Source organism: Microcaecilia unicolor, chromosome 10 (assembly GCF_901765095.1).
Source record: "Microcaecilia unicolor chromosome 10, aMicUni1.1, whole genome shotgun sequence".
NCBI lineage: Eukaryota > Metazoa > Chordata > Amphibia > Gymnophiona > Siphonopidae > Microcaecilia > Microcaecilia unicolor.
The window spans coordinates 184373063-184386750 of record NC_044040.1 but is presented as its reverse complement, the minus strand read 5'-3'; the positions used below and the strand labels follow the sequence as shown (position 1 = coordinate 184386750).

General features: G+C 43.5%; 1 protein-coding gene across 2 annotated transcripts in view; it reads right to left on the bottom strand.

The window, feature by feature from the left end:
* MME (membrane metalloendopeptidase) overlaps positions 1–13688 on the bottom strand; it is a 123226-nt gene that overhangs the window by 69211 nt on the left and 40327 nt on the right. For both annotated transcript variants that reach the window (XM_030216120.1, XM_030216119.1), the window contains exons 5-7: positions 10414–10494; positions 10221–10316; positions 9993–10111 (exon numbers count right to left, since the gene is read on the bottom strand). In XM_030216120.1, the coding sequence (XP_030071980.1) occupies positions 9993–10111; positions 10221–10316; positions 10414–10494 (296 nt within the window). The remainder of the gene's footprint in view (positions 1–9992; positions 10112–10220; positions 10317–10413; positions 10495–13688) is intronic.

The following is a 13688-nucleotide window of genomic DNA, read 5'->3' as shown; positions in this document are numbered from 1 at the left end:
AGCTGAAGTTCTGTGCTGTCCTTCGCAGCGTTGCTTCTTTAATGTTCTTCTTTTGAAGTTCCTCTGCGTGCGTCTGACGTCAGACGCACGCAGAGGAATGTCAACAGAAGATGATTGAAGAAGCAACGCTGCGAAGGCCAGCACAGAATTTCGGCTGATGGGGGTTGGGGTCCCCCGTCAGTATAGGTATTGGACAGTGGCGGGGGATGGTTTTCGCCGAGAAGGGGGGTTGACAGCATTGCGGAAGGGCAGTACAAGGGGCCGTAACGCGGGGGGGGGGGTTGAAATCGGAGGAAGGGCGGAGTGTTGAACTGGGTGGGAGGTGTGTGAGGGGATACGGGGTGTTCATGGTCGTGGGTTGGTGATGCAGCGAAGGGGGGGGTCAGTGTTGCCCCGCTCCCTGCCACTTGCTCCGAAGCGGCAGGTAGCGGAGCACTGACAGCTGATTCTCAGGCAGGGGGAGGAGTAGGGAAACACCTTACTCCTCCCCTTGCTTTGGAATCACCTGTCACTGATGTCACTGACGTCAGTGCGTGCCTGCCTAGCAGACCACCTCTGAGGGAGGCACGGTCCCAGGCACATTAGAACGTTGGAGGTGAGAATTATTATATAGGATGTGTGATCTTTTGAAATCTAAGCAATTTACGCCAGGTCCATGGCTGGTATGTCTTTGCACCTTAAATATAGGTGATTTTTAGCCACGGAATGCTAGTATTCTATAAAGAAAAATAGACGCCTACTTTTCTTTGTGAAATAGGCTTCAAATAGGCATTTTCTTATGGCCAGAATCAGTGAATGGCCTCTAAAAGGTAGACGCGCCAGAATAACGCACATAGCGCTTATTCTATAAACCGTATCTATAGTAAGACACAGTTTCTAGAATAGCACATAGGCCAGGAGAACATGCATACATTTAGGCAGGGCCATTTACGCCACTAAACACCTGATGTAAATACCCACACCTAAATGTATACATGGTACCCCAGATTCTATAGCAACGCGCGTAAAGTTGATTGATGTCCCCAACACACCTACACTCTTCCCATAGCCACAACCCCTTTTTAGCTATATGCTAAAATACTCCTAAAAAGAAGCATACATAAATTCCAATTATTGCCAACTAGTGATGATAATTAGTTGTTATCGGTCAATTATCACTAATTGGCTTGATACTCAATTGAGTAGCGCACTTAAATTGGTCACATGCACAATTTAGTGCACGCTACTTGCCACGACTTATACAGACTCCAGCCCTCAGTGTCTAAATCTAGGTGCCTCTTCACAGAATTACCTTCAGAATGCTGCTCTACACATGCAAGTCACTTTTAAAATTGGCAACCTTTTTTGGTCCTGGGGAAAACGTGATCTTGGTAGGCTGCGATTCCTTTTTTTTTGTATCGACATAAGAATAATCGAAAGATAATAAAAACATTTCATAGTGGAAGATGACACACTTCCCTGCTAAACACCCACAACCCCCCCCCCCAAAAAAAAAAACAGGCTTGTGAATTTCACCCTTACACTTAAAAACCAATCTTCTTATGTGAAATTCCAGTTCAAATACACTCTTATCTACTCACATTGACTCACCACATAGGAGGAAAAACTTCAGTGATTGAATTGGCTTATGACAATAATTGCGAAATAGCCAAACAGCCTCACAACTGACCAGTGGCGTAGGAAGGGGGCGGGAGGGGCGGTCCACCCCGGGTGCACGCCACTGGGGGGGTGTCGGCTCCGCTGGTTCCCTGCTCCCTCTGCCCCGGAACAGGTTACTTCCTGTTCTGGGGCAGAGAGAGCAGGGAACCAGCGGAACCGACACAGCTCCCAGCAGGTAAGAATGCACTCCGGGGGGGAGGGGGTTGATGCGTCGAGGGGGGGTGTCATGCTGCACCTGGGGGGGGGGGGGGTGCGCAGCAGTGAACCGCCCCGGGTGGCAGCCGCCCTTGCTACGCCACTGCAACTGACATATCCTTAGTCTTAAAAAAGCTTCCCTCATTTAATTTAAAGGTAAGACTTTGGGGCCCTTTTACTAAGCTGTGTAAACATCTGCGTGTGACCAATGTGTGCTAAAATGGACTTACTGCATGGCTGCCACATGGCCCTTGTGGTAATTTCATTTTTGGCACACATCTGCTACGCGCACCCTAAAAAACTTTTTCTTTTCCGGCACGCGTCAGCTATGTGCACCAAGTGAAATTAGGCGCACGTAGGTCATTACCGCCCGGTTACCACGTAAGACATTACTGCTGGGTCAATGGCTGGCGGTAAGGTCTCAGACCCAAAATGGACGCGCGGCAAGTTTGATGTTGCCGCACGTCCATTTTCGGCAAAAATTTTAAAAAGGGCTTTTTTTACAGGCGCGCTGAAAAATGGATTGGCGCGCGCCCAAAAGCCGTGCCTACACAACCCATGCCATTTTTCAGTGCACCTTAGTAAAAGGACCCCTTTATTTTTCTTTACACTCCCGATAATATAGAGTTCAATGAATCAGTTCAAATACAATGTCCACAAAACTGCATATTATTCAGACCAAGAGGTTTTCAATGCAATACAAGTACAGTGCAAACATTTCTGAACACTTATTTTGGAAGCTGTTCTCATCTGCTCAATGGAGCAGCCTGTTTCACTGGATACTTCATCAGGAACTGCTTAAAAAAAAAAAAAAGTCATGTTTGCACCAGCACCCTATCTGAACTAGAATTTTGCATAAGAAGATTGACAGTTCTCTGCTATCCATGCATTACAACCTGTTGTGAGGTCAATTTTTTTTAGCATATCTGCTGTAACAAAGAATTCTTTTACTTAAAAAAAAAAGGGCCCAATATTCAAAAAAAGCTGAGCTCCTAAATTAGGCGCTCTCATCTTAATTTCACAACTGAAAATCTATGTTTATAAATGTAGCTGTAATCACGCTAGTGTTTTTAGCAAGCGCCAACACTAGAAAAACCCATAGCCAGACTTATCTTTGGCAAATCAAGATTTGACAGCGCAACACCTCTTCGAGAGAAGCTTCATTGGCTCCCCATCAAAGAAAGAATAAACTTTAAGGTCTACACTTTGATTCTGTCTCATCTTCCGCCAGGGTCGCTTTACTCATACTACCCCTCTCCTCAAGACCATTCACTGGCTCCCTATCCGTTTTCGCATCCTGTTCAAACTTCTTCTACTAACCTATAAATGTACTCACTCTGCTGCTCCCCAGTATCTCTCCACACTCATCCTTCCCTACACCCCTTCCCGTGCACTCTGCTCCATGGATAAATCCTTCTTATCTGTTCCCTTCTCCACTACTGCCAACTCCAGACTTCGCGCCTTCTGTCTCGCTGCACCCTACGCCTGGAATAAACTTCCTGAGCCCCTACGTCTTGCCCCATCCTTGGCCACCTTTAAATCTAGACTGAAAGCCCACCTCTTTAACATTGCTTTTGACTCGTAACCACTTGTAACCACTCACCTCCACCTACCCTCCTCTCTTCCTTCCCGTTCACATTAATTGATTTGATTTGCTTACTTTGTTTATTTTTTGTCTATTAGATTGTAAGCTCTTTGAGCAGGGACTGTCTTTCTTCTATGTTTGTGCAGCGCTGCGTACGCCTTGTAGTGCTATAGAAATGCTAAATAGTAGTAGTAGTAGTAACTACATGAATACCCTTATCGACCTCCCAGCCAGAAACAGATCATTGTCTTCTCGTACTTACCTTAATTTACACCTTCCAAACTGCAAAGGTATTAAATACAAGACCTCCTATGCATCCAGCTTCTCCTTTTTGGGCAGCCAGCTTTGGAATGCTCTGCCAAGATCCATCCGAACAATCAATAACCATTTACCTTTTAGAAAATGTTAAAGGCCCACCTCTTCAAGAAAGCTTACACTAATAAGTACGTAAGTACATAACTAATGCCACACTGGGAAAAGACCAAGGGTCCATCGAGCCCAGTATCCTGTCCATGACAGCGGCCAATCCAGGCCAAGGGCACCTGGCGAGCTTCCCAAACGTACAACTTAACGACCCAACTTAACTTCTTAAACCCACCCACATGATTCCTGTCCTTACCATCATTATACATTAGACGAAGTCTCCCTATCTCCTTATGCTCATCCCTACCTTTTCCTACCCATCCTTCCTACTCATTACCCCTCCCAATCTTTCTCCTTTTGATCATCCTATCTTGCTTACCTCTCCTTGTTCAATCTACATATCCTTAAAACCCCGTTATTGCTATGTCTCTTCAAGACTTTGTAACTCCATTTACTATGTAAGCTGCATTGAACCTGCTATGTGTGGGGAAAGTGCGGGGTACAAATGTAAATAAATAAATAAATTATTATTATTTATTGCATTTGTATCCCACATTTTCCCACCTTTTTGTGGGCTCAGTGTGGCTTACAATAAGTTGTGAGTAATAGAAATACAATTTGTTACAACTCGGTTATAGATTACATTGTGAGGAGTTATGTGAGACAAAGTCAAAGTAACATTAAGGAATATAACAATGGAAAGAGCAGTGAAACATTGGAAGGAAACAACGGGAACTAAAAGGGGTAATATATAATAGCAGGAAGGCATTTGGTATACATTTTCTGTGAGTAAAGGTATGAGTGTGGTGAGATTATGGGGGATGAGAATTCAGAGTGGCTGTGTTGATGCATTACTGAACAGTGAGTGTGGGCTTTATGTGTTTTGGTTCTTTCCGTAAATTTTCTCAAAAAGATGGGTCTTCAATAGTTTGCGGAAGGTGGCTTGTTCGTAGATCGTTTTCAGGTTGCGCGGCAGTGAATTCCAGAACTGCGTGCTCATGTAAGAAAAGGTTGACGCGTGCAGCGCCTTGTACTTCAAGCCCTTGCAATTAGGGAAGTGGAGGTTGAGGAAAGTTCGGGATGATCTTTAACATTTCTGGGTGGTAAGTCTATTAAGTCAGACATGTAGGCTGGGGCTTCACCGTGGATGATTTTGTGGACTAATGTGCATGCTTTAAATGTAATGCGTTCCTTGAGTGGGAGCCAGTGTAGCTTCTCTCGTAAGGGTTTTGCACTTTCATATTTTGGTTTTCCGAAGATGAGTCTGGCTGCTGTATTCTGGGCTGTTTGGAGTTTCCAATGGGTGTCTTTAGCATTAGTACATGCTATTTTTTAGCGTGTGCTAAAAATGCTAGCGCACCTTAGTAAACAGGGCATGTAGGCTGCTATTTATTTGCCTAGATTTATAAGTCTAATTTATGAACCTAATACTGAAAAGCAATACTAAACATAAGTTTTATCCCCGTCTCAAATCCGCCCCTGTCGCCAATATTGAATAAAATGTTGTTGTCAATATTGAATAAAATTTTGAGCATAAACATTTATGCACTCAGCCCTAGTTAATTTTCTAAGAGACTAATTTAGTAGCTCTCCAAATTAGAAGCAGAAATCCTTTGAACATTGTGCTCAAACTATTTCACCACATCGGACTGAATTGGTGGTCACTGGCACTGTATGACTAAGAATCTAAATAATACTTTTTTTCTTGTTCTGCATCTATAAGGAAAAGGCTTAATGAATTCAGTGCTGTGCATGGTCGGTTATATGTGTTAAAAATGGAAACAATGATGACTGTTGCGTAATTTATAAAACATAGACCACGAAACAGCGATTTTGGGAGGCCCAAGAGAAATTATTTTGTATTTTATTAGTAGTAGTAGTAAAGGCCATCTGTTTGGAATGATATGGGAAATGCCATGACTCCTCCCATGGTGTTTCATATCATTTTTAACCCAAATTTAACCTGAAATTTTGTTTAGTTTTGTTTTTTTAAATTGCGTCCTTAGTAGGATGCCCTGTTACTCAATAGTGTGTTCTATTGCTCAACAGGACCTGTGTGTTTTGATTACTATTGAGTTATTTTGATTGATTGCTTTGGACTTAACATACACATGGACCATTTATGCAGATTTTGTGATCTAAGAACACAAGCATAGCTATACTGGGTCAGATCAATGGTGCATCCAGCCCAGTATTATGGCCAATCAAGGTCACAAGTACCTGGTGGAAACCCAAATAGTAGCAACATTCCATGCTACCCCTATGTCCATCTCAATAACAGAATATGGACTTTTCCTCCAGGAACTTATCCAAACCTTTCTAAAAACGTAGATATGCTAACTGCTTTTACCACATCCTCTGGCAACAAGTTCCAAAGCTTAACTATTCTTGGAGTGAAAAAATATTTCCTCCTGTTTGTTTTAAAAGTATTTCCATGTAATTTCATTGAGTGTCCCCTGGTCCTTGTACTTTTTGAAAGAGTGAAAAATCAGTTCACTTCACAATATGGCATTTGCCTGTCCTGCCCAGTTAAATCGCTTTGAATATTGTGTTTCTTTAATAGACAAAGTCCAAAATGCAACAGAAGCAATTCTAGAAGCTGGCACCTAAATTTAGGCACCGACAGTTCTCCTAGCTTAGGCTCCCCTTTACTAAGGCGTGCTCATGTTTTTAGCGCGCGCTAAAATTGTGGGCACGCTAAACGTTAGAGATGCCCATAGGAATGCATTGGCGTCTCTAGCGTTTAGTGCACCAACAATTTTAGCATGCGCTAAAAACGTGAGCGCGCCTTAGTAAAAGGGGGCCTTAGGGGGTCTTTTACTAAGGCACGCTAGCATTTTTACATGGGCTAATATTTAGGGTGTACCAAACACTAGTCTATAAATGGTGGCCAACTCTGAGTGCTATTTATAGCGGAATATAAATGCCAGAATTTTAACATTAAGGGCCTTGTTTACTAAGGGGTGCTAGTGTTTTTAGCACATAGTAACATAGCTAGATGACGGCAGAAAAAGACCTGCACGGTCCATCCAGTCTGCCTAACAAGATAAACTCATATGTGCTACATTTTGTGTATACCTTCCCTTGATTTGTACCTGTCCTTTTCAGGGCACAGACCATATAAGTCTGCCCAGCACTATTCCCGCCTCCCAACCACCAGCCCCACCTCCCACCACCGGTTCTGGCACAGACCGTATAAGTCTGCCCAGCACCATCCCCACCTCCCGCCACCGGCTCTGCCACCCAATCTCGGCTAAGCTCCTTAGGATCCATTCCTTCTGAACAGGATTCCTTTATGTTTATCCCACTCATGTTTGAATTCCGTTACTGTTTTTGTTTCCATCCCCTCCCGCGGGAGGGCATTCCAAGCATCCACTACTCTCTCCGTGAAAAAAATACTTTCTGACATTTTTCTTGAGTCTGCCCCCCTTCAATCTCATTTCATGTCCTCTCGTTCTACCGCCTTCGCATCTCCAGAAAAGGTTCGCTTGCAGATTAATACCTTTCAAATATTTGAACGTCTGTATCATATCACCCCTGTTTCTCCTTTCCTCCAGAGTATACATGTTCATGTCAGCAAGCCTCTCCTCATACGTCTTGTAACACAAATCCCATACCATTCTCGTAGCTTTTCTTTGCACCACTTCAATTCTTTTTACATCCTTAACAAGATATGGCCTCCAAAACTGAACACAATACTCCAGGTGGGGCCTCACCAATGACTTATACAGGGGCATCAACACCTCCTTTCTTCTGCTGGTCACACCTCTCTCTATACAGCCTAACAACCTTCTAGCTATGGCCACCGCCTTGTCACACTGTTTTGTCGCCTTCAAATCCTCAGATACTATCACCCCAAGATCCCTCTCCCCGCCTAACACATACGTCTCCCGTGGATTTCTATTCCCTAAGTGCATCACTTTGAATTTCTTTGCATTGAATTTTAATTGCTAACCTTAGACCATTCTTCTAGCTTCCGTAGGTCCTTTTTCATGTTTTCCACTCCCTCCAGGGTGTCCACTCTGTAACAGATCTTAGTATCATCCGCAAATAGGCAAACTTTACCTTGTAACCCTTTGGCAATATCACTCACAAATATATTGAACAGAATCGGCCCCAGCACCAATCCTTGAGGCACTCCACTACTCACCTTCCCCTCCTCCGAGCGAATTCCATTCACCACCACCCTCTGGCGTCTGTCTGTCAACCAGTTCCTAATCCAGTTCACCACTTCGGGTCCTATCTTCAGCCCATCCAGTTTATTTAAGAGCCTCCTGTGGGGAACCGTGTCAAAAGCTTTGCTGAAATCTAAGTAGATTACGTCCATAGCTCGTCCCTGATTCAATTCTCCTGTCACCCAATCAAAGAATTCAATGAGATTCGTTTTGCATGATTTCCCTTTGGTAAAACCATGTTGTCTCGGATCTTGCAACTTATTGGCTTCCAGGAAATTCACTATCCTTTCCTTCAGCATCGCTTCCATTACTTTTCCAATAACCGAAGTGAGGCTTACCGGCCTGTAGTTTCCAGCTTCTTCCCTATCACCACTTTTAAATTAGCATGTGTTAAATGTTAGAGATGCCCATGTATTCCAATGTGCATCTCTAGTGTTAATGCATGCTAATTTTTAGCTTGCGCTAAAAACGCTAGCACGCCTATAGCGCATCTTAGTAAAGAGGGCCCTAAAGAAAGCTGTGGCAAACTAAGGGCTAGATTTATTAAAAGATGCTGTTCCATTGAATGTGGAAACTCAAAAGAATAAAACCTTTCTTCCCAAGGGAAGTATTTCGCAGCTTGGTACAATCAATGGTGCTAAGCCACCTAGATTACTGCAACGCAATTTATGTTGGATGCAAAGAACAAATTCATCAAGACACTCCAGACTCATATTTGGAAAAACGAAATTTGAAAGTGCCAGGCCCCTAAGAGAGAAATTGCACTGGCTCCCACTCAGGGAACGTATTGCGTTCAAGGTCTGTACTCTAGTTCATAAAATCATTCACGGTGAGGCCCCGGTCTACATGTCAGATCTCATAGACTTACCACCCAGGAATACAAAATGTTCACACGCACATTCCTGAATCTCCATTACCCCAGCTGCAAAGGACTAAAATAGAAATCAACATATGCGTCCAGCTTCTCCTACATAAGTACGCAACTATGGAATGCGCTAACATATGCCATAAAAACAATGCATGACTTAACAAACTTCCGAAAATCACTAAAAACCAACCTGTTCAACAGGGCATACCACAACGATCCATCCTAAATTCCAGTCAATGAAACTTATACCAGAACTGTACGTAACTAAACTCTCTATGCCTGATTGCCTCATCAACTTGTCACGAATGAAATTTATCGCTACACCACTCTATTTCTTATCCCGATAATGAATTCTCTATACTTGACTGCTAATCTACTTGTTCACTTATGAACATTTAATGCAATACCAATTTGTATTTCCTCATGCCGGAAATGGTGATCGCCATTACGGAATAATGTAAGCCACATTGAGCCTGCAAATAGGTGGGAAAATGTGGGATACAAATGCAACAAATAACCGCAGACTAACGCACATAAATGCACATTAGTTACTATCACAGGTCAGGACCCATTTACTAATAATGTACTTTAACAGCATTAGGTGCATACTAACATGGTAGCACTTTCATAAATCTAGCATAGCTTTTTCTAATGTGTCGCAGTGTGTTAAGCTGTGTGAAAAAAGGCAAGTGCATATAGAGTGCTAGACAGTCTATGTGTGTGTGTGTGTGTTAAGTACAAGAAGCTGATCTCTGGATAAAGTTTTTATTTTCAAGAATTCTATCCAATATAAGAATTTTTTTCACTGAATATCATATACACCTTATGAATAAGAGACCTTTAGTGTAAATTTCACACATCCTATGGCTATGTATAAAGGCAGTCTGTCTCTGGTAGGAATTCATGTTTGAACAAAAATGTACCTCTTCAATTGTAGGTCACTGTTCGCAACCTCTTAATTTTGTGCCTAAATCAGTGTTATACAAAGACTTCAGGTTTCTCGAAGGAACATCATCCTTTGTTCTTAGACAACACTTTTAGAAACAAATGAGCATTGTAAAAAAAAAAAATCACGCCATCCTTTTGTGTAGACTTTTGCTGCAGAAAATATTTATAACCTGATAAATTATTAATTGAACAGACTTACATGTAGAATATGGACATTGGAGTCCTTATCATCTGTACCAACATACAAACCAATAAGGACTTGTCTGCCAAAGTATAATTTTAGTCGTGCAAAAGACGTCTCTGCTGTCCATGTAGCACCTATAGAAATGAAGGATGAAATACACTTTCAGCATTCATCTGGAGCTATAGCAAATAATGGACAAGTGTCAACAGAATTTAAACAGAAAGGTAAAAATATTCTGCCTACCAAAGCGACCTTCCCAGTTGTCTGTTGCAAGAGGCCAGTCATATATAATGGATAAGTTTTGGATTAAAGGTTTTCCACCTCTGCTGTTGATTATGGCTTAAAAGTAAAACATAAATTAAAATGAAATACTATATGTATATGACAAAACTTTTTGCTCTGTGCTATTCGTGTTGTATTTTAAATTAAAACTTACTTTCATTGATGCACGATCTGTACAACATTTTAGCTTTCGCCACTGCAGTTATGTCTCCTGTATTTGCCTTCTCAAGGACATCTGGAAAAAATACAGATGTTGGGTACTAATCTACATATACAATGAAACCCCCCCCCCAATATAAAAAGCTATTTAAACTGGCCAGACGCGGTCGCTGACTGGTAAATAGCATATCGACGCCTAAACACGGATATTTAGCGGGAGATAACCAGTTATCTCCTACTAAATAGCCACGGGACATTAATCGACTACATCATGTGACGTGGAGGGGCATATTTGAATGGCGCCGGCCATCTCTATGAGCGGCCATCTCCGGGGCTGGCACCGCAAGTAGGCGGAGCCAACCGTATTTTCGAAAAAGATGGCCGGCCATCTTTTTCTTCGCTAATACGGTTGGGCCCGGCCAAATGTCAGAGTTCGCCAGGTTTGAGATGGCCGGCATCGGTTTTCGGCCATAATGGAAACTAATGCCGGCGATCTCAAACCCGGCCAAATCTAAAAATTTTTAAAATAAATAAAAATAGCTCCCAGGTGCAAAGCTCCCTTACCTTGGGTGCTGAGCCCCTCGAACCCCGCCCCCCAAAACCCACTCCCCACAACTCTACACCACTACCATAGCCCTAAGGGGTGAGGGGGGCACCTACATGTGGGTACAGTGGGGTTTGGAGGGTTCCCCATTTACCACCACAAGTGTAACAGGTGGGGGGGGGATGGGCCTGGGTCCATCTGTCTGAAGTGAACTGCACCCGATTTGTGTCGGAAGATGGTCGGCGATCACTTTCGAAAATGAGCTGGATAGGCAGTTAGGCGTGGATATTCAGTGCTTAACCGGTTATGCTCAGCAGTTAAAATAGGCAGCATAAATAGCAGGACTATCTTTAACCACTAAAAAGTTAATCGGTCAGCGCTGAATATTGGCTTAACAGGTTAACGTTTTAACAGTTTAAAAAAAAAAAAGAGCCCAGATATTCAAAGCCGGTTGTCGGTAATGACTTGGCATTGAATATCCGTGTTTAATGCTCCCAGCGGACAGCAAAAGCACTGCCAGCTGAATATCAGACCTTGTATATTTATATAGACTCAACGTGTTGTCGCATGGCCTATTATATACATTATAGACATAATCCACCAGATAGTTAAAACCTTTTAACTGGCTAGGAATGGTACTTAACTGGCTGAATATTGCTAATTAGTGCTTAGCAGATAGCCAGTTATATCATAAGTACATAAGCATCGCCATGCTGGGACAGACCAAGGGTCCATCAAGCCCAGCACCCTGTCACCGACAGCGGCCAAAAGAACAAGCATTGTTTGTCCCGCCCTTCCTAGAAATACTGTATTATTCCCTCATCCATTCAATAACATTCTATGGCTTTTTCCTCCAGGAAGCCGTCCAACCCTTTTTTGAAGTCCGCTAAGTTAACCACCTTAACCACCTTTTCCGGCAGCGAATTCCAGAGTTTAACTACGCGTTGAGTGAAGAAAATTTTCCTCCAATTCGTTTTAAATTTACCACACTGCAGCTTCATCGCATGCCCCCTTGTCCTAGTATTTTTGGAAAGCGTAAACAGACGCTCCACATCGACCCGTTCCATTCCACTCATTATGTTATAGACCTCTATCATATCTCCCCTCAGCCGCCTTTTCTCCAAGCTGAAGAGCCCCAACCTCTTCAGCCTATCCTGATAGGGAAGCCGTCCCATGCCCTGTATCATCTTTGTCGCCCTTCTCTGCACCTTTTCCAATTCCACTATGTCACGTGATATAACTGGTTATTGCCAGTATTCAGCGCATCACTGGCTAAGTTTGGCAGCCAAATCAGGCCACCAAAATAGCTAGAATATCTTTGGCCAGTTTAAACCTCACTGAATATCAGCTTGGCCGGTTAAATTTAAACCGGCCAAAAAAGCACCCGGATATTCAGTGACTGAAACAGCCCGGCACTGACAATCTGGGCTCAGCACCAACTGCAGGAGGCAGCCCAGCTACCTCCCATGGTCTGAATATCGGCTCCTTTATATTTATGTATACGCTCAATATGTTGTCACTTGGCCTATTATATAAATTACTTGTATAAAAGGCCCGTTTCCGAAACAAATGAAATGGGCGCTAGCCAGGTTTTCCTCGTAGTGTGTATGTTTGAGCGTGTGTGTGTGACAGAGTGACTGTGTGAGAGAGAGAGAGAGAGTGACTGTGCGATTGTGTGTCAGAGAGAGATTGAAACTGGGTGCTTGTGTATCTGTGAGTGAGTGTGTGTGTTGGACACAGTGAGTGTGAGAGAGAGAGAGAGAGAGTGTTCACACAGAAACAGTGTGTTGGACAGAGAGTGTGGTTCCCCCCTTCTCCCTTCCCCCCCTCCTACTCTGCCCCCCCTCCTCTTTCTCCCTCTTTCCTTCCTTCCCCCTCCCCTCTCTCCCTTTCCCCCCCCCACCCCTGTCTGAGTTCCAGAAATCCCTCCCACTTCTTCCCATCTGAGTTCCTGCCCTCCCCCGCCACCTCTTCCCATCCATCCTCTCCCCTTGCCAGTACGTGCCAGATGTCAGAAACAGAAGGAAGCCTTTTGCGAGAAGAAGAGGACCTTGACTGGCGGGGGTTGGAGTCCCCTGCCAGCAAAGGCAGGCAACGGTGGGTTGGCGGCAGGGGGAGGGGGTCGAGAGGGTCATCGGCAGGGGGGTCCAGGGCCAAATCTATGGGGGTCCAGGCCCCCCCTGACCCCATGTAGCTACGCCACAGATTTACACAAGGCTTGTCGTTGGCATAAATGGATTCACACAGATATCGGCACTAAAATATCAACTAAGCATATTCTATAAATCGGCGACTAAATCTAGGTGCCAATTGTAGAATACGCTTAGTCGGCACCAATTTCAGTACCAATATTTTAGGCGCCATATATAGAATCTCTTCTTTAGCGGTTTATGCGGCCTATTTTAACCACTAAATGTAGCAGTTAGTGCTGAATATTCGCCCTTAACCAGCTAAGTTGCACAACATAGCCAGTTAGCAGCTAGCTGCTAAGTGCTAATATTCAAAGGAAATATCTAGCTATCTCTTGCTAATATTAGCAGTTAGCTGGTTAAGCGCTATTTAACCGGTCAGGAGCCATTCCTGGCCGGTTAAATAGAACTGAATATTGGGCCCAGTATATTTAAAGGCAAAAATACAGATAACTCATACAGCCACAACTACCCACTGATACTCAGCAGCACTCTCTGGAAGGTGCAGCTAAATATCATTACAGATTGCACTGCTAC